This window comes from Sarcophilus harrisii, chromosome 1 (assembly GCF_902635505.1).
Source record: "Sarcophilus harrisii chromosome 1, mSarHar1.11, whole genome shotgun sequence".
Classification (NCBI taxonomy): domain Eukaryota; kingdom Metazoa; phylum Chordata; class Mammalia; order Dasyuromorphia; family Dasyuridae; genus Sarcophilus; species Sarcophilus harrisii.
The window spans coordinates 47,465,233-47,487,199 of NC_045426.1; the positions used below are offsets into that span (position 1 = coordinate 47,465,233).

Genomic DNA, 21,967 nt, shown 5'->3' on the forward strand with positions numbered 1-21,967 from the left:
GAACCATCACTTCCACCCTTTGTTTGTACCTTTGTTGTTAAACCAAATTCAAGTCTATGTCAAAAATCCAAGCAAACATTACTTTTGAGCTGAAGGATGAATCTGACTGTTTGCCTAAACTGTTCCAGAAAATAATATGATATCCTTCTTTTGCTGGGCTCTGAAGACCTGGCCTTGATCTGTCCATTTGAAATATGTTGTGGTGGTTATACAATTTCTGTGCAATCCAGGGGCAGAACTTTGTTCAAGAAATTCACTTGAGGTAATGATCACCTTAGGGATTAATCATAGAATTGTTCTTTCCAAACAAACCATGACCTTAAAAAAATGCTTCTCCCATGGAATCCTACTGCAAGATAATAATGCTGATGTTAGGGGCCAGAGAGTAGCAGAAGAAAAGATCATTTTCTTTTTCCCTTTGAAATTCATCCCAAAGCACGTAAAGTAGAATCTTGACTCCACTGAGGACTTAGCAGTTGAGAATTTCTTCCTCTGGGAGAAGACACAATACATATTGTACTTCTTAAGACCTTGATGATGTTGTACCTCCTAAGCCCTAGTCTGCTTATTAAAATCAAACAAATGAAAAGTGTGAACAAACGTGAATTAAATTAAGTGGAAGTCATAAATAAGTTTTTTAAAACTATTTTTGATAACTATACTTTAAAATAAGTGTTTTCCTCTGAAATCTTATGTATTTTATTTTATGCACCAAATGTGTGTGTATCTGTGTATTTTGAGAACAAATCCATAGTTTTTACTATGGCAAAGAGATACATGACAAAAAAAAAAAAAATTAGTCAAGAAACCTTAAATTAGAACAATGATTACCAATTCTAGCTAGCCTCATACTCCCATAGATCTAAATGAAATACTTCCAATGCTACAATAGATTTAAGGAATATTGAAAAAAATGTCAAATTAAAAAAAAAAACTTTCTATTAAAAAAATAAAATTACATGTCACACATGACCCATGATTATTCTCTTTGGGGTTGAAGAAATAGGGAATATCATAGAGTCTATTTCCTAATCATGCTTTAAGGCTAAAAAGAGTTGAATTGTGTCTGCTCTTCTCTCCTCTTCTCTCTCTCTTTTAAAAGGAACTGTAATAAATAGGAACTTCTACTCTGATTTACCTTTGCTAGCTAAAAAAAAAAAAATCAAATACAAATTCTCTTTGACACCTTATTCCTTCTTTTCCAAGTTGACTATTACATTGTGACATAGAAACCCTTATTTTCAAAGGAGGAGTCTACAGAATAAGGGGAGTACAGAGCATTTTCAAAGACCTTGAATGGCCCTTGAATGGCCTCATGATAATGCAGGATTTTGTGTCACCACCCCCCATTTTTTTTTATCCCCAATGAGTCCTGTATACCAGCAGAGTAGTTTTAACTTGAAAGTGTGCTGAGAGGCTGAGATGAGCTTTTAAAAATGTGTTCTGAGACACTTGTGAAGGAATTCATCAATTCAATGGGCTTTTGTCTTTATCTGTTACTTTCACTGTTTATTATATATTCAGCAGCTGGCAAGCAGCTCCTTTTATCAGGCACATGCAAATTCAAATTCATATCTGCTGGGAAACTGCATTCCTGCTCAGAACAGATTTGTGTGTGTGTGTGTGTGTGTGTGTGTTTAGCAGAACCTCTGATTTCAAGAATTTAGGACAAAAATTTTAAGTGTTTCTAAAGAGGTACACTTCTTGACCAATGAGTCTTACAGTGACCAGATAATTTTAGTACCTTTTTCATTCTGGAGTAAAATATGAACATCATCTCCTACCTAAGGTTGAAATTGATTGCATTAAAGATAATATTTGGTGAATCTATGTTGCCATAGATGTTGCCATCTGTGTTGCCAGTATTTGAGGACAGTGGGAAGAGTCTAGGATCAGCAGTTAGATTTAGGTTAAAATTCTATCACTTATTAACTCTGAAATTTTGGGCAAATCAATTAACATGTTTAATATCTTCCATGTGCCTTTAAAACAGTATTCCAGGCAGTGGAGATATAAATACAAAAACAAAACAGATCTACCTTCAAGGACTTTATTTTCTCCTGATGGAATAGAGAAATACAGATAAATACCATATGATTTATTCTCTCTTGCCCTTAGTTTAGGAGTTGTAATAGATGATCTCAGCTTTAAATCTCCATAAGAAAAGGAATGAAGAGAGAGGATCTGTTTTCCCCTCAATTCATATTGATTCTCAAACAAGTAGAATAGGATCATGACCATATTGAGAATTTAGCAGACAAATCCTATGACTATGCAATGATAAATTTAGATCTGGGAGCTGGAAGTAACCTCAGAGGTCCCAGGGTCTGATAAGGGAAATGCAAATTAATTTCAGCATGGGTCAAAAAAACAATCACATGAGAAAAGGAAAAAAAAAAATGTTCTTTGAAGAAATTGAGGGAATTATATGAGATAGAAGGGAGCTTGTAATCCATTCCAGATAAAGGGAATCACTTATGCAAAAATGTGGAGGCAAGTGATAAAAGGTCTTGTATGGATAAACAATAATAACCATTGAGTCAGTTTGATCAGACCAGATTGTGAATTAATAATGGAAATAAGATTGAAATGTTAAATGGGACCTAATTTTTTGAAAAATTTACATATCAAATTTGGAGATTTGCATTTTATTGTATATATATATATATATATATATATATATATATATATATATATATATGTTTATGTGTGTGTGTGTGTGTGTATGGAGTCTTTGGATATCTTTACTACAGTGGTGAAATAGATCTATGTTTTATAAAAATAAACTAAGCAACTTTGTTGAATATAGTTGGAAAAGGGAGTATCTGAAAGTAGAGGGAGGGCAATTAAAAGGCTCTTAAAATGGTCTGATTGAGAAGTGATAAGGGATTGTACTTGAGTGGTGAGAATAGAAATTATTTGAGTCTGATTGTGGAGATAGAATTGATGGTGGGTATTGGACATGGGGCAGTAAGGGAAAGGGGAGAGTCAAGGATGATGCTAAGCCTTTGAACCTTGGTGACCATTAAGGTGGTATCCTTAATGAAACATGAAAATGTAAAGAAAGCATAAATTTGGTTTTGTGAAATAAAATTTTGTGAGTTATCTGCATAAAAATAATAATTGAATCCTTGAAACTGAAACAGAAGCAGAAGAAAGTTAATGAAGGTACCACTTAAAATAAGTATTTTTGTTGCTTTTGATACTTAGGATGGTTTCTTTTAACCTACCACAAATTAAATATTTTTTGACAGAAATAGTTCATGCAAAAAACAGAATGAAAAGTATTAATAGAGGAATCAGGCCAGCGCCTGGAAGAATGCCCACCTTAGTAGGCAAGAAAATGATAATGATACTTCTTAGAGTCTCTGGGTCTTAGTTTCTTCTCTGTAAAATAATTAAATTGGTCTAAATAACTTCTAAATCCCCTTCCATATTTAAATGTGTGATCAATGATCATATTCACCAATGATCACAAATTTAAACAAGATCAAATGAAAAAAAAAGCAAAATAATATTCAGTGATACCAAATTGGCAATGCCAGAAAGTTTCATAGAACAGTTTCATAAATGAGCTATTGAATGCTATAGCAGAGTTTTGGAACTTTATGGTGAGGTTTAATTACAAAGATTGGGTAACAATTTAAATGATGTTGGGCAGATTAGCTTTGTGCAGCCATAATTATAATCTTGTCCAATTTTATTGTATAATTATCTATTTCCAAGGGATAATACTAATTGCTGCCTCTGTTTGTTGTCCCTTGATACAGGCCTACCACTCAGTCAGTTGACAAACATTTACTAAACACCCGCTAAGTGCTGATGATACACACAGAAAAAGGAATATCGGTTAATAACTGCATTTTATAATGGAGTAACAATGAATCCGGCATCATGTCCATCAGATTATTATTATAGAAAAATACTAATTTCCAAATTATTTTTGAACTCTGGTATATGGACTTAAGTTGAAGACAACACATGTTTAACTAGATTGAGAATATAGGGAAGTTAGTATTGTATTCAAAACAAATGATAAAATGGAGGTGGGTGTGAGGAGAAGAAGAATTAAAAGTTATAGAGGACTTAAAATGCCATTTTTTTTTTCTATTTGATAATTGAAGTAACAGGGAACACTGGAGTTAATTGTGCATAGAGGTGATATGGTGAGACCTGAACTTTTGGGAAATGACTATAACAAATAAGAGGGCAATGGAGATCAGTGAGGAGAAACTTGTGACTTCTGAGATACTTTAAGCATGAAGAGATAATGGCTTGTGTCAAAGGAGAAAAAGGGCACATATGAGAGATGTTATGGAGGTAAAATTGATAAATCTTACTCTACATTACTATACATTCTTTAGTAGCTTGGGAAATAAAGGAAGTCTCTCAGTCCCTTCTGCTTTCTCATGCCATATAAACAACCTCTAGGATATTTGTAATTTTTCCAAGAAGGAAGAAAAATAGCAGATATTTTTTTTTTCAAACTAAGTTCAGTAGTAACTTAATGCATGATGTAGGATCTGCAGAGATCAACTGCAATTGGTCATTGCTAAATCCCTAAAGGTAAGATTGGATGATGTCGTTAGTTTTGTTGCTGGAGAATGAAGAATGCTTCTCTGGCTCTTCACATCCCAGCATTTTGGTCTTTATGTAAGTACAGAAGATATCTGCCATCAAAAGAGTCTTTTTTATGGATTAGTAACAGAAAATCAGTTTAAATAGTTAAAAGGGGCATTGATTACTTATCAAGATCATAGCTAGATGATATTAACATATGAAGGAAACAAAAAATCTTTCAGTACATGGGTTTTTGGGGACTAATCAGTTTGAATAGATAGGACATACCACTAGCTTCTAGTCAGGGAGATCTGGATTCTAATCCTTCCTTAGACATTATTTATCTCCTAACTTATCTAAGCTTTCATTTCTTATAAAGAGGAAGTTAATAATCTAACTCCACAAGAATCTTGTTATAATCAAGTGAGTTAACATATTAAAAAAATATTATAAACCCTAAGATGCTATTTAAGTATCAACTATTAGTATTATAATAGATCTCAAAACTTGGGTCACATGGTATCTGCTTTTCCTCTGCCTATTATGTTTGGAGTTGATTCAGTGAGAAAGAAGAACACTTTCCTATTCTCTCCTCTTTCTTGTATGGCTAACGTATGATGTCTGATGGGTGGGAAGGTTATATGGGAAGAACTGATATTCTTCTTTAAAGAGCTACTTTTGATAAATTAACTCAGTCTTCTCCCTCCTATCTTCAATTCCTGTAGTTGAAATGAAATTACAAAAATGATTCAAGAACTTTTTTATTTGGCTTGCCCTGGATACCAAAAGTGCTGGTTATAGCTTTGGCTGCACCATAAGAGTGCAGATTCTGATGAATTCTACCATTTTAGAAAATGTTCATGTGCCAGTACCACAATAGTCCATGTGGCTATTGGTATGGTATGAGTAGGATCAGCCTAGTTAAGTTTAAGGATTTGTTACCAGAAGTCTGTCACTTTATCTTTGGTCCCAGCAAGTTATGAAAAACAAGTATTCAGGTTTACAAGGGCTGATTTTTGTTTCTGTAGAGAATATTCACAATAGTGAAATCATAAATTAAATAAAGTGAAGGATCTTGGAAGTTTTAATATAACTTTGCCAAAGTTTTTAAGCCCCTTTGCTATTTACTACCTCTGTGACCTTGGACCAGATATAATTCCTCTGATCCTTGGTTTATCTCTACACTGAATAAAAACTGTACTAGGTTCCTCTGATCCTTGGTTTATCTCTACACTGAATAAGAACTGTACTAGGTTATCTCTAAGACCTGTTCTTCAAAGGTCACTATGATCCTTGGCGTTAACTCCATCATTGTGATTGCTAAGTTCATGGATTTGGCAAATGAACTCACTAAAATAATGCTTTGAAATCTTGGATATCATGTAGTTACTTTAATATTTAGAATTCTCAAAATAGCATTTAGAAAGGAAGATATGTGGTCTTTTTTATTTTACATTGCTATATACTGGTATATTCCATGAACTAGTCCCTAATAGCCAGAGACCATGATTTGCACACATTATTAGAAATCCAAATGATGAATTTTAAATCAAAACGGTGGATATTTAAACATGTTTTCCCACTTCAATTCATTCCACATTTATTATTTTAGTATTTAAGGCAGATGACAATGGGGATGCAAACATTAGATGAGAAATTCTCCTTTAAACACATAAACTATGATCCACTGTGGATGATAAATCTCCAGAGCAAATAAATACAATACAAATTAAGCATGTAAGTGTTCAATTTGCTTTATTAAAATTATGAACTTAATAATCAACAAACAAGAAAGAATGGAGATTTTATATGAAATGATGAACTTTTTGTTTACTTTTCATCTACTATGTTTAAGCTATTCACTTTCATTCCTACAAACACTTATTATCTTCTGTGTTCACCGTATTCAGGGGAATACAAATAAAAAAAAAACAAACAAAAAACAGAGTACCTTTCCTCCAGGAACTAGCAATTTAAGATAGGGGTTACAAAAATTGTAAGAAGCTAGAACAAAGACAAGTAGGAGCAATGAGTGGAAGATTCAAAGGGGCCAATCTAAGCCTGTTATCAGGAAGGACTTCCTACTAAGTAGAGGGACACATATGTAGAACTGGCTTCCTCAAGAGGTACTAGATTTCATTTTCTTTAGAATTAGTCAAGCAAAGGTGGAATGACCAGCTAGTAAATGAGGTGAATTCTTTTTCAGGTATAGTTTGGACCATATAACTTCTAAGGTCCTTTTCAAAATGGAAAAAGTGAAAACGGCATGAAGTATATATAGTATGAGAAGAATGAAGGAGAATTGTAAAATAGTCTGAAGAAAATATAAGGGAGTGATGACTTCATCTGGGGACATTTAAGGAAAGAGTCATAGAGGAATAAATACCTGAACTGGGTCTTGAAGAAAGTTCAGGATTCTATTAAGCAGATATTGGAAGAGAGTGTGTGTGTGGGACAGGTTGGGTACACAAACCCCCCTTCCCAATTAATTAATCAGAGACATCATCAGGTGCTAAGAGAAAGCATTTATTTAATCCCTATAGGGAGAGACCCAGATACACCTGGGAGCCATACATATGATTCCTCCATGTACTCCTGGAACCTGTCCAGCTTTTGGCTTGTCCAGGGTTTAAAAGCAAAAGACTCAAGCCTTTTCATTGGATAGACTAAAAGGACATAACCATCCTTGACCAATGGTCACCAATGTTGGCTGCCTCCCACAGGTCCTGTCACTTCCTGCAACTTTCTTTATCTTCAGGTTCAAAGTTCATCCCTCCAGAGATCAAATGACCTCCCCAAGGTCCCAGTTCTGGGAACAGGGATCATGTGACTCAATACTGAGAAATACTTCATCTATTCAGTCCCATTCAAGTGTCTTATGAACTGGGAACATGGCCTATGGTAATATTTAGAAGAGAGAAAGTACAGGAAGAAATGAGGGGCCATACATAAAATCATAGACTTTGAACTGAAAAATACTTTTAAGCCCATTCACCTTCCTCATTTTAAAAAAAAAGAAACTGAGACACTAAAAGATCATAGCATTGTTGTGAGGATCAATTTGATAGCATATATGAAACACTAAGCTAAGTTTATTTGTGCTATAAAAATATATTATAAGTATTAAGTGGTGGCTGTGCCTAATTAGACTTGGCTCAGGCAGAAGTCCATAAGGGAAAAGTAATACATGATAAATCAAGACCAACTGAGTGACACCACACTGAATGTAAGGGGTAGTAATGTTAAATTGGATCTCAGGAGTAGAGTGCCCTAAATGCATTTATTTGTATTTTATTTCTTTAGTCAAAATGGAATCAATATAAAGTTTTGATCTTCTCTGGGGTCTAACTTGTATTTTAGAAGTATTAATTTATTAGCTAAATAATAGTGAGGCAGCATTATGTCAGTGCCCAGACAGGAGATTACTGTTCAGGCAAAAGGAGAAAAGAGTCAACTAAGAATATACCACATAGAATGTCAACTACAAACTTCTTGAGAACAAAGTCTATTTCATTTTTTATTATTGATTCCCTAGTTAATCTACCAATCATCAACCCACCTCTCCAGGATTATTATACTAATTCTCTATCCATACTGTACAGTCAAGTCAAACTGACTTTCTTGTGGTCCCTTCCACATGGTGTTTCATCTCCATTCTCCACAGACTGACCTCCCCTCTCTCCCCTGTTTCTGGAACATCTCCCTCCATCCTCATCTTCTCTCAGAATTGTGAATTTGCTTTAAGGCTTAGCTCAAGAGCTCCTTTCTTCATGAGGCCTTTGGCGATCCCCTCAGTTGCTGGTTCCTATCTCACAAATTGCCCTGAGTTTATTTTGTATATATTTAATAATATACATATTTAAATGTATATTTATTTTTTTTTCCCAATAATTCTTTGATGATAAGAATTAATTCAAATATGTCTGTGTCATATGTGTCTAACATAGACCCTGGCATAAAGTTGGTGCTTAGTAAATATTCATTGAATAATTTGATTTATTATTTGGAAACTTTTGAGCAGTGGGATGGAAGCAATTCATCTCTTTGGAAGGAAGACAAAAGGGTAGTAACAATGTGAATAGAATGGATGAAGTCAATGTGAAAGATATCAGCAAAGTACAATTAACAAAATCATTTTGTTTTTATAAAGCTATAAATAAATAGATATAGATAGATCATTTCAAAGAGATGATGAATTAAAACTAGTGATGATTAATTATTAAGGAAGATGTTTCTCTGTCCTTATGAAAGGCAACTCAGTGCTTTGCAAGTCTGAAATAATGCTCACATTCCTGGAAAGTAGAAACATTCTCATTTTATAATTGAGGAGAAAGACATACCAAATATTTAAGGATTATTTGCAGATTACTGAGCAAAAGTGAGTATCAAAATAAGTTGAAAATTCATACAGCTATTTTTTTCAACACACAATAAATAGAAATAAAAATAATGAGCATTTCCAGTTCTTATATTTACTATAGCTATATGAAGCAACTGCATCTGGAAAAAGAAAGAACTGAATTCAAATCCAACCCCAGGCCATTACTAGGTATACAGTCTTTGACAAGTCATTTCTGTTTGCTTTGTTTTCTTCAGCTGTGAAATGGAGATAGAGTACTTAACTCTCAAGATTGTTGTTATGACAAAAATGAGATACTATTTGTAAAGAACTGGTTATTGTTTCTGCTGCTACTGTTACTATTACTATTGCTGCTGCTGCTGCTGCTGCTGCTATTAGATTTGTACAAGAAGCTTGTGGAATTGGGGAAATCATCCCACTAATTCATTCTGATTGCCCTCATGGAAGATTCACTGGGGTCTTTTACCTTTTGGAAAGAAATTAATTTCATTTGATACATTTACCCAACTCAAAAAAAGGCATAAAATGAGGTAGTTAAGGCCATAAAAGTATGGATAGCTTTTTACAAACTTCTAAGTATTAAATATTTTAGCACTAAGTATTGGAGTATCTGCTAGAATTTATTATGTGCTACTTTGAATGTTCTATTACTATGTAAATTGAAGGGGAAAAGGAAGGAATAAAAATAAACTTGCCACATATAAAACCACATAAGGCTTGCCCCCCTCCTTCCCTTAATTCCAACAAAAATAGACATTATGAAAGATGTACAGGATCTAACTTATTGAAGATTGAATGATAAATAAAAGGAATTAAAAGTTGTCCTAAAGCATGAGGTAATACCTATAGATTGACCTCCAAGTCAAAAAGGCTTAAGTTAAATTCTGCCCCTAACCCATCCTGGATGTGTGAATTTAGTTAACTTCTCAGTTGTCCCAGACAACTGTCTATGACTATAAGTTAAAAATTAGGTGCCAAACTACATTTGTAGAGAAAGTATCATCACCCAGAATTCCATTTGTTGGTGAAATTAAAGTCTTCATCTAAAAAAAAAAAAATGATAAAATACTGCCCTTATTATGGCCAAACAAAATAATTTATTTTTCCTTTTGCTGAGGTGATAGGGGTTGAATGACTTTCCCATGATCACATAGCTAAAAAGTGTTGTCTAAGGCAAGATTTGAACTAAGGTCTTCTGGACTTTAAGGCTGGTGTTCGATCATCCACTGCACCAATTAGCTATCACTAAAGAAGTTTTTAAAATGATATACTAGGCAATTGTATCATGAAGGATTAATGAATTAAAGAACAAATCATAAAAATGATGAATAATTTCATTAAAAATAAGGACAAGGAGATAACATATCAACATTTCTGAGATGCAACCAAATAGTCCTTAAGAGAAAATATATATTTCAAATATTTTCCTTAACAAAAATAAAATAACAGATCAATTTATTGGAAAAATAAACTACTAGAAAACAAATTTTAAACCCAATTAAACAACAAAATAAAGTTTCTAAAAAACTCAAAGAAAGATAAAGAAAATTTGAAAAGTATTAAGTCAATAAATAAAAGAAGAAGCTATTTAAAAAAATAGATTGGAAGAAGAAAATGTCAAACTAAATAAACAGTAATAAAAATGAAAAAGAGAATTCAAAATAAATAAACAAAAATTGTACTTTGAGAGGGCAAACTATATGCAGGTTTTTTTTTTTTAATCAAACAAACAAAAAGTATAGATTGCTGTGTTGATTTTCTTCAGAAGTTGTCAGCTGTTCCTTTTCTGGTATTCACATTTAAATATATATATATATATATATATATATATATATATATATATATATATATATATATATTTACCTCCTTGGTTTTTGCCTGAAGGGAAGAAGCTTGAATTATATATAATCAATATGCACATCTTCACTTGCCTCCTCCCTCTATTCCTTCCCAATGAGTTTCTCTGAAATGAGAATACCAACAATTACCAAAGAGCTAGGTGGTATAGTGGATAAAGAATAAACCTTAGAAGCAGATAACCTGAGTTTAAATCTTTCCTTATCCATATGACCCTAATTGAATTATTCACATAAATCATAGAGAGTTAAATCAGAAAAAGAAAACTACAGACATTGGTCTGTCTGCATGTATGTATGTGTGTATATATATATATATATATATATATATATATATATATATATGTAGTTATTCAAAATATACAAAAATTACTAATAAATTATTATGTTTATTTATAAATATATATAAATATATAATGTATATAAATAAAAGTTACTAATAAATATATTTATTCTTAATAAATTTTGAAGCAAAAATTTTAAATAAAATATTAGCAAAGAGGCTAAGACAGCATATGAAAAAGATCATAATCTATGACAAAGTTGTTTTTATAGCAGGAATGCAAAATTGGTTCAATATTAGAAAACTATGAAATCCATTAAACATGTAACAAATTCAGCAAATTTATACACATATCAGTAGATATTAGACAAAGTACAATGTTCCTTTCTGTTAAAAACCTTAGCAAAACAAATAAATAGAACTTTCCTTAAAGCATTTTAAATAGTATATTTCTAAAGCCAAGAACTACTGTTTGTTATATGTAATCAAGATAGAAAAGAATCTTTTCCAATAAAATCAGGGGTTAAACAAGGACATCTATTGTTTCCTCCTTATTTGACAGTACTAAGTATGCTGGTTAACCAGTTAAGCAAGAAAAATAAGTTGAGGAAATAAGCATAAATAAAGAAGCAAAATATCACATTTTGCAGATGATAAGATAGTATACTCAAAGAACTCTAATCACTTAGCTAAAAAGTAGTTTAACCAATGAATAACTTCTTCAGTCTTGCAGTCTTGGAGTAAATGCATGCAAACCATGAATGTCTAAATAATATCAATACAACCCAATAGAAAGACATAACAAGAAAAATTCTTTTTAAAACAAATGCAGAATATTGAAAATACTTATGAGTTTATCTACTAGGACATTTACAAAATCTATATAAATGCAACTACAAGACACTGTTTATAGAAAGGCAGGCCTAAGTAATTAGAGAAATATTAATGCTAATGAGTAATAATATAAATTTATTTATTCAACTAACAAAGATTAATTCATTGAATTAGAAAACTAATAATGAAATTCATGTCAGCTAAAAAGATGAAGATTTAAAATAAGGAGCAGTGAAAAGAGATTTGCATGCTAGATTTCAGACTATTCTACCACATCATATTTCTTAAGACAGTGCGAGACTGATTAAAAGAGAGAAACAGAGGCAGACAGAGGCAGAGACAGAGGGACAGACAGCAACAGAAAAAAAACACACACACACACACACACAGACAAGAATCAGCAGACTATATTTTTTTTCTCATATTAGTTAAGTACAAAGACTTCAGTTATTGAGGTAAGGACCCATTATTTGATTAAAATTGTCATGATATGTTTACTACTTGTGCACAGTCATTCTTCAGAGCTAAGATGTATTCTACAGTCATTTGATTTTTAATAGTGTCTTATGTGTTGTGTCTCCTAGCTCTACATACAAACTACCACACTTACAATATCCATGAACTTAAGTGCATCAGTGGCGCTGGGGATGCTATACATGCCGAAAGTGTACATCATCATTTTCCATCCTGAGCTAAATGTCCAGAAAAGGAAACGCAGCTTCAAGGCGGTCGTCACAGCAGCTACCATGTCTTCTCGGCTCTCACACAAACCCAGTGACAGGCCCAATGGAGAAGCAAAAACAGAACTCTGTGAAAATGTAGACCCAAATAGTAAGTATCATTCATTTTCTTCTCTCCATTTTTTTTTTTTGCTCTTCTTTCACTGAGTCTGAAAGAAATATTTGTTTGATTTAAAAAAAAAAAAAAAACAACTATATACAGTTTGCCTTCTCAAAGTATAGACTGCTGTGTTGATTTTCCTCAGATGTGGCCAGCTGTTCCCTTTCTGGTGTTCATCCCTTTGAAAAAAAAATTCCCACTTCCTTGGTTTTTGCCTGAAGGGAAAAAAAAAACCTTTGAATTATGTATAATCAATATGTACATCTTCACTTGCTCCTCCCTCCATTTCTTTCCAATGAGTTTCTCAGAGCTGAGAATACCAGCTGTTACCAGAGAGAGGTGGTACAGTGGATAGAGTATAGATCTTAGAATTAGATAAACTGAGTTCAAATCTTTTATCATATATCTCCTATCCATATGACCCTAATTGAATTATTCACAGCTCAATTTCAGCTGTGTCAGGAAATGATAATAGGACTTATCTCCTCAGGTTGTTGTCAGGATAAAATGAAATATTTGTCAGGTAAATTTAATAACTTATTGCTAATAATTATTATTTTTATTAATATTATCAGGATCAAATGACATAAACAATTTATAGTTCAATATAGATGATGCTTGGCTTCTTCCCATTAAAGAAGACATAATTTTTGAACAAAGTAAAGCAAGGCTTTAGGCATCAGATTGATATATTTAAAAATAGCAAAGCTCATATTTCTTTTTCTCTCAAGCTATTGGTGAAGGAGGTTTTTAAAAGTTATTTTTCATTAATCATGTCCCCAAATCCCTACACAAAGTATGGATAGAGGCTGGATGATACTATTTCTAAGGGAACATACTAAGACATTGTTATCATTATCACATGGAACATGCTACTCTTGAATTTCATGTTGTTTTTTACATTGATAGGCAATAAACTTCTGAAGAAGTAATCTCATGCCCCAGATGACATATAATGAATTTAAAGTATGTAGGTAAAATATATATGGTCTTATGTACCATTTGGAAAATTGATTTAAATCCATAAAAATATTTGAATCTCTAGAAGCAAACTTTTCTGTCCTTGTATATGGATGGATTTATTTGTGAGTGTAATGTACTAGGCCCTGATTCATAGAGTACATGATCATACTGATCATCATTAACCTGTTAGATCAGAAAGCAAATTTTATCAAAGAACAAATATACTTTGGTTCCTTGCTCTATATAAATATTTGTAACCAATATCACAATGCAGAATTCATATTCTTTTAATTATTTATGATATTTCTGGATTATAAGCTAGAAGTTTACAAAGTATGTTGAATCATTCAGAATAGGAAAGTAGTATTCTGTATATTACTCTCTAGTACATGAAATAATTATGTTGCAGCACGAATATTGTTAGTGCTCTCTCTAAAGAAGCTCTGAGGCAAACTGGCTTAATAGGCTTGAAATACTCAATACTTTTTGCACTAAAAGCAAGACTAAGTTTCTTTAAAAATAAAGAGGCTTATTGCTTCCTGACCTCTACAAATGCTTGGAATATATCCCATTTCATTGACTTTCCCGTTCTTTAAAATTGTTTCCTGGGAATGACATCAATTTAACAATAATTAAGTATTTGTAAGATTCAAATTGAGAGTAATAAATATGATAGGAATATGATTTTGGGCAGTTAACATCAATATACCTCAAGGGTAAGGAAAGTGAGAAGCAAGAAAGAAAAGAAAAATATGCAAAAATGTGGAATAAGGAAAGAAAGAATAAGAAATAAATCAACATTTTGTCAATGGGTTCAATAGCAAACAGTCAATATTATGGTATATGTGTTGGAAGGGCAAGAGGGAAAATAATAGAAAATAGGTAGAAATAGTTATCTGATATGGCACAACACCAAATAGTTGTTTAATTTAGTGTTTCCCTTCTTTCAGTTGTGATAATGTCTTACTATTTATTGTGATAGTGTGTCACAACTATTCAGTTGTGATAATATATTACTTTTTCAACCCTAGGGCAATCATGGCAGTCAAATGATCGGCTTCCACAAGGAAAGTGCCTGCTACCATATATGTTGATGGTGATACCTACATATTTTCCAACTTTTATGCTAGAGAATGTCATACTAAGTTGTATATGATCAAATTCCAACACTGAGATTTTGATTATAATTTAGATAATAATTTCTTGAAAAAAGAAAAAAGAAAACAAATATCATAAATTCAATTAATTCATCTTTGAGCTAAAAAGAAACTAAAAAAGAAGCACATGTTGACAAGCTAAATTTTCCAGTCAAGTAACAGTCAATAAGCATTAATTAAGTATTGAATATATGGTAAGTGTTACCCTATGGTAAGTGTTAATCATCAAAAGAGAAGCAAGGATAGTTTCTACTTTCAAGAAACTTACCTTCCAATAGTAAGTTAAATCAGAATTTATGAAGATGAACAGACTTTCAAACCATGTTATAGAGAGCTTACTAGTTTTACAGGGTATTTCTATTGCCTTTAAACTTAAGGGAGCAGTCACCTTCTTTGTATCAGTCTTGTATTTATATTTTGGGCCACTATCAGATTATATTCATAAATGAATAGAGCTTAAAGTTGTTTCAAACTTTCAATGCAGAGATTGTCTCCTGTTCAAGTCCATCTATTTATTTATTTTGCAAGTCAACTCTTCTAATAAAAATTGGTTCTTTTTTCATGATGTTATTTCCAATGAAGATAAAGTCTGAAGTGACAAAACTTCATTCTGTGTGTTGTGAAATGTCTTATTACTTTTTGTTTTGTATTTAAAGAGAAGAGTAACCAGAGTTGAAAGGTTACTCTGGAAGGCTGCTCAGGTAGAGGCCTAGCTTATTAAGCTAAACATTGTTTTTAAATGTTTTCAAAGTATACTGATCATGATAATGATCCCACTTTTTTTGGATTTGCAGAAGGCCTTTCCCTCAAGAAGATTATTAGACTAATTCTCTTATGAGGTTATATTGATATAATACTACAAACACAACATCATTTTAGGCCAAAAATAAGCTTAAAAATTAAAGGCAATCAAAATGACTGCTCGGAATTGTATAGTTCAAACAAAAAACAGATGTCCAGCTGTTTTTTGCTGTGTAGACATACCTTAAAACTAATTTTAAAAAAATGCACAAAAACAGTACAGCTGCTATACAGGATTCCATTTATATTTGGGAGAAATTATATTAATCATAAATCCTGAAATTAGAGATGTGCCAAAGACCAGTAGGAGATTCATGTACCTCAAAACCTTGGGGTTTCTTATGAACCAGCTCACAAAAGCTACAAAAGAGAAAAAAATAAAAGTGTAAAGTAGTGTAAGAGGAAGTTTTATCTTAATCACTTAATGCTGAAATATGTTCACATTGAATTCCAGTGTAACAAACTGGATTTAGTGTTCATTAGGCATTTTCTGGATTCTTGTTCTTAATGCGGGTCTAGGCTTTTATCTTTCTGATGGGCTAAAATGAAATATTTACCATCACCATATGGTCTTTAATTGGGAGTAAAGATGAGGAATAAATATCAACAATTTGTAGCATAATTATGATTTTAAAGAAAAAGTTAAAACTCAAAGAAAATACCCCCTAGACGTAGAAGAAAATAGAATGTAAGTATTGGGGAAAGGAAAGGCATATTTAATTGATGAAGATAAAAGAGAACTGTATTGGGACATTCTCCATCAGTTATGTGTTTGGTCAGAACAATCTAAATAATTGATACAATTGTCTACTTATGGATCCTTCTCCTTTGATAAAAAAAAAAAAATGATGTGAAATATTAAGCTGGGTGCTAAATTACCAGCTTAAACTGTATAAAAAGAATTTTCCTTCAGCATGAGCAAATGGAGATGTATTCTGTACTATTTGCTCTATAAGAATATAGATAAGAGCTGAATCCATGAACTGCTCTTCTAAGTAAAACATGGAACAGAAACATCCTCATGCCTTTGTTGCTCTGGAACACTCAGTCTTAATGTATTTCGATCTTCAATGTTTTTATTTTTAACAATTCAGGTTCATCATTCAAGTTTGCCATCTGGTATGTGCATGTTTTTATTCATCTAACAACTCTGTTCTGCAATTGTATGTTCACATATAAATGGTTTCTTAGTGGCTTAAGAAATGCAGAATCCATTTCACCAGGTCTATTTCTTCAACAAGTCATCTTCCTATCATGTTGTTTTCTCCTGTTGGATTTCACGGTTACCTGAAAAAACAATCTCCATCACATCTTCAATGACTAGAAAGTGCTTGTTCTTGGATCTGTACATGTCTGTGATTTCACTGGAAATTTAAAGAGTTGGAGTTGGTACAATTTATTTGCGAAACTACCTTATATTCTGCCATGCTGAATTGTTTGGGTAACTCAGCCACAGAAATATATTTCAGTTGGGTAGAGCCTATGAATGAGTCCCCCATTGTTAGAAACAGACCTGCATGTCTGGCAACAATTTGCAAGGTGACAAACCTTTTGGCTGGGATCTTTCTTTCTCAACAATTTTTTTTCCTTGAAAAAGTGGACATTTTCAAGAAGAGGGCTACAAACTGAGCTATTTTCTTCATGTTGGAATAGTATAGTATTGTCATGACAAAAAGGTAAACTGGAAGCAAGATGTACTTGGCCCTCAATTGATCACTGAAGTGGTAATTTTTAAAATGGGTGGAGAATGTTAACTACATGGCACCAGAATTCTGAAGGGATGAGAAGAGAAGGGTGAACAGCTGTCTTTTTCCTCTGATGCTTGCCAGTATAAGACTATACCATGTGATTTTTTTTAACTGGGTAGAGGGCCCACTCGAGCATGAAAGAATAATGTGTCCCAGGGAGCTGGAACAGTCTGTCTCATTTCATGTTTCAGCATGTGGTTGCCTTGGAGTCAGTCCCAGCTGATCAATGAAAGAAGCAAAATGTTCTTCCAGTCTTGTAGGCCACCTTCCATGTTCAATGTCCTTGATTCTCAGAGCACAGTTCTGCAGGGGGACAACACAGAGAAGGCATGGCATCTTCCCCAACCTTCTTTTTAGTATGAGAGGAATGTGTTTAGTATGAGAGGAATGTGTTGACTTGAAAGTGACAAAGTTACAATGGCCCTTTCTAGAGGTAGACAAACCTAATGTATTTTCTCTTCCTGGCTTCTAATGCTGGGAAATGTATGAGCAGAATGTTAGCATAAGTCTTGGGAGCAAGATGAAAACCAAGTGTATTTTATTTTCTGAGTATTGCTGCGAATAGATTTGTGTGGGGCAAAAGGAATCAAATTTGGAAGAAAGATGCAATGTTTGTCGATTTTTTTAAGTCAAGATATTACATATGCTTCCTGTTGATGTAGCCACTAGGGCAAAAGCTGTTGGAAATGGTATGAACATGGGATCTCAAAGAAAGAGACAAAAAGCAAAACATTTTTGTTAGTCTCAAAATGCTAGGTGGTTTTATTTATATTTTAGTGTGCCCACTGTCAGAAAGTCCTATCAGGTTGCTGTGGAAAGTGCAAGGAAAAGGAAGAAGATGGGATCAGGGAATCAGGGAAGGCTGTGCTGACTTGTGTTGTCATCATTGCGTTTCTTCATTTGTTCCAATCTCAAACATTGCCAACATGGTGTTACCTGTTTCATTCTGCTGGACAAATCAAACAAGATAGCCTGTAGGACAAGGTCAAGGAAAAAGAATAACAAGAGAAAAGGGACAGTCCTTCCTGAGCTGGTTAAAGAGTTAACTTGACCAAGGAAACCCTCCCTACAAAGGTGGATAGGACAGTGGAAAGAGCACTAATACTGGAGTCAGAGGGTCTGGATTCAAATCCTACCTCTGATGCCTACTATCTATCAATTTTAGTTATGATACTTAACCTTCCTGGGCTTCAATCAGTTCCCACATCTGTACAATATGGGGGCTGCATCAAATGACTTAATTTATCTTCTATGTCTAAATTTTTTACCCTTTATTCCTGCACTAAGTTAACTATTATTCAAATACAAACAATTAGGATCCATGTTCAGAGGTACCTGAATTTTAAGAAACTGGTTTGTCCATTTCTAATTCACAGTTTAATTATTCCATGTGGCTAATGCAGTCCACTGAAACAGTGGGAATCAGTTGTATGGTCTCTATCGCAGCCTCTTCTCCAACTCATAAAAAAGTGCTTTGTACACTAATTATTTTTGACAGCCCAATATATTTACTTTCCCGTAGACTCTATACCACCAGTAAGAAAAAGCGTACAAAAATCTGTTACTTGGTACACTATTCCACCTACAGTATAGCTTTTGCCTGCTTTCCCAAAGGTAAGGAAAAAAACACTAATTTTTATTTACTCTTATGTTTTTGTTTTCTTTTTTAATACTGTTTTATAATAAATAGCTGTGGCATTTTCACCTCATATAAGATATGTTACCTGGAAGCTGCATATAGTTATTAATGAAAGTGTTTGTGGCTGGGCATGGTATTGCTTGCTTTTAATTTTGGCTGCTGGGGAGTCAAGATCTGATGACTCTCTTGAGCTTGGTAGATCTGTGCCACAGAGGACTGAGCTGATCAGGTGTATGTACTTGGTACTGATATGGTCAATCCCTGGGATGGGGCACCGGGTTGGCTGAGAAGGAACAATCTAGATCTGATGGGAAACAGAAGAGGCAAAAACTCCCATGCTGCTTAGTAGGGATGTTAAACCTGTGGACTGCTAGCAAGGGCAAGACAGGTAGACCTAATCTTTTATTTTAAAAGAAGTATTTGTAATTGTGACTTCATGCACCATGTTTCCAAATGTTATCTTTGCTGCCCTTCTGTTATTAAAATTCTTTGTTAGTGCCTGCTATGACCACCCAAGTATATATGTACAATCACTTGGCCACTCTCCACTCCCACCAAAGAATAGAAAGATAAATATTGTTTTGTTCATCACTGTAACTGAATGAACCAATAAACAGGTCATTGAGAACAGTGTCTACACATGTAAATGAACCAAATGTTTCCTACCATTTGTAGCTTTTTTGTTCAAAATGTACTTGTGTGACCTGTGTCAAAAAAAATGCAATCCTCTAGTGACAAAGGGATATGCTTTGTAATTAAAAGTCAACCTAGAAAAAATCTACAATTTTGTTTTTCTGTATAAGAGAAGTTCATAATAGTTTGGAATTTTAAGGCCTGAGTGTTTTTTGGTAGCTTAAGAAAGGCACAGTAATTTTCCTACTTCTGTAAATTGCAATGATGATGATTTTTTTTTTTCATTCTTACTTTCTGATAAAAATTCATGGCTTAGGAAAACATAAAACCAACATTTAAGCTATTTTCAGGAAAGAAGGTGGGAAGATTGCTGTGATCTAAAAATGGTCTTCAAGATGAGGTAAATGAGGGCACCAGAGGAATGGTTAAATAAGCTATCTAAATAATGAAAAAAAAAATTTTTTTAAGAATAACATGAAACATGTGAATTTAATATTTGAATAGATTGCCATTAAATTCAATGGTTAATCAATGATCTTGTACATGATTTCTCTACAATTATGGAAATCTCTCTACAAAAGATTTAGAAATATTTGCTTTTTATTTCAATCATAGCAAAATTAGAAAGGAATAAAAATGATTCGTTTATCAACAGTAATCAGGACTTCCCAATCTGTGTGAAATATTGAGTGGAAGGGAAAAACACATTATAAAATCTTTTTTTGCAATTCCCAGGAAAGGATCCATTTAATTTTACTCTAACATCAATTATCACAATTGAAGAATGGATTGAAGATATCAAAGCAAATGCTACAAAAATTAGAAAAAAAAGAAAGAGGAGGAAAATAATGTATAATTTTATTGGTCAAAAGACTCTCATATCCAGACTCTATGGAAGCCATCAATGGCAGTACCTATTCTAGTTCCCATCATTGTTCCATGTTATTCTATATTCAAATACATGTCACTCATATTTTTCATTTAATTCCATGTAATATGAAAATAATTCTGACAAAAAGGAAGTGTTTCTTATTGATGTCATATGCATGCTACCTTTAATTTCTGTTTTATTGCTCTCATAAGTTATTTCCTTTTTTCAGATCATAATGATCTGCCCCAGTTTTTAAATAGGACATTGCTTTTCCAACCTCCCCATCCCCACTGAGGAAGTCCAGAGAGATTTAAAGTTTTTTTGCAGAATGAACGCTTGTCAAAACACTGGCGTTCATCACTTTAATCGTCTTCTTACTCAACTGTCTGAAAATAAATGAGAAGGAATTTTTTTCTTGTGTAAAAATGATAAATTTAATCTTAAGCCATTAAAAATTCTCTTTAGCTCTACTGCTAGTTGATGTTTCTTTTTTTTTTATCTTAAGGGTAAAAGACTAAAATACTTTATATCAATCATTAAGAAAGAAATATTAAATTGTGCCTTTTAGATACAAACTAAACTGTTTCTGGCATCTCCTTTCATAAAAAGTTTCCTAAGATGATTTTGTAGAACTTTGACACCTCCATTGTTAAGTTCAAAAACAGGTGCTTGAAAAATATTACTTTCATGTATGAAAGGTCTGAATATAAGTTCAGTGACAGAATGTATTTCTGTTGCTCAAGACCAGACTTGCTCCATTTAGAGAAGGCCAGTGCCCAAAGAGTGACCAAAAAGTGGGATGACTAAAGATTAGGATGATGATTTGTGAAAGGCAAAAATGATAGATTTAATCTGATTTGAAATTAAAATTCTAGTTAACTTACTATATCTTCATGTTTTCATTGATTTTAAGGGCTTAAGTCACAAAGACTAGCTATGCAAGGTAAAGAAAAGCTTTGGTTTTCATGGAAAGACAATATGATACCATTAAAATCATGGTAATTTGAATTAACTATCACACTGTCTTATATGCATACATCATTTTAAAAACATTATAAATGAGAATGTAGCCTGTTCTAGGTCATTTGTAGATTGTCAAACAAATTTCCATTTTTAGACAGATCAGTTAATTATCCAAGGAAGCTCATTTTCTACTTAGAACAAATTCCATATAGTGAATACATTCCACAATATTAATCATAAGCAATATCTTGACATCATATGTAAAGAGCCAATCTCAGAGTTAGGAAAACCTGTATGCAAATCATGTCTCTGATTAACACTGGCCTTTTAACCCTGGAGAAGACATATAACCTTCCTAATGTGCTAGGAATATCTCTTAAACTTATAATTTCAAAAGCATGTCATGTAATGTGATGCCCACATTAGTACCCTGGATACCTTAGAATCATCCGGAGTCAG

At 32.9% G+C, this 21,967-nt stretch overlaps 1 protein-coding gene across 3 annotated transcripts in view; it reads left to right on the plus strand.

Annotated features, from left to right (window-relative positions):
• GRM7 (glutamate metabotropic receptor 7) overlaps nt 1–21,967 on the plus strand; it is a 1,027,380-nt gene that overhangs the window by 942,642 nt on the left and 62,771 nt on the right. For 2 of the 3 annotated variants that reach the window (XM_031954361.1, XM_031954377.1), the window contains exons 9-10: nt 12,478–12,724; nt 18,925–19,016. In XM_031954361.1, the coding sequence (XP_031810221.1) occupies nt 12,478–12,724; nt 18,925–18,995 (318 nt within the window). In that variant the 3' untranslated portion in view covers nt 18,996–19,016. The remainder of the gene's footprint in view (nt 1–12,477; nt 12,725–18,924; nt 19,017–21,967) is intronic. The other variant, XM_031954369.1, reaches the window with a different exon arrangement.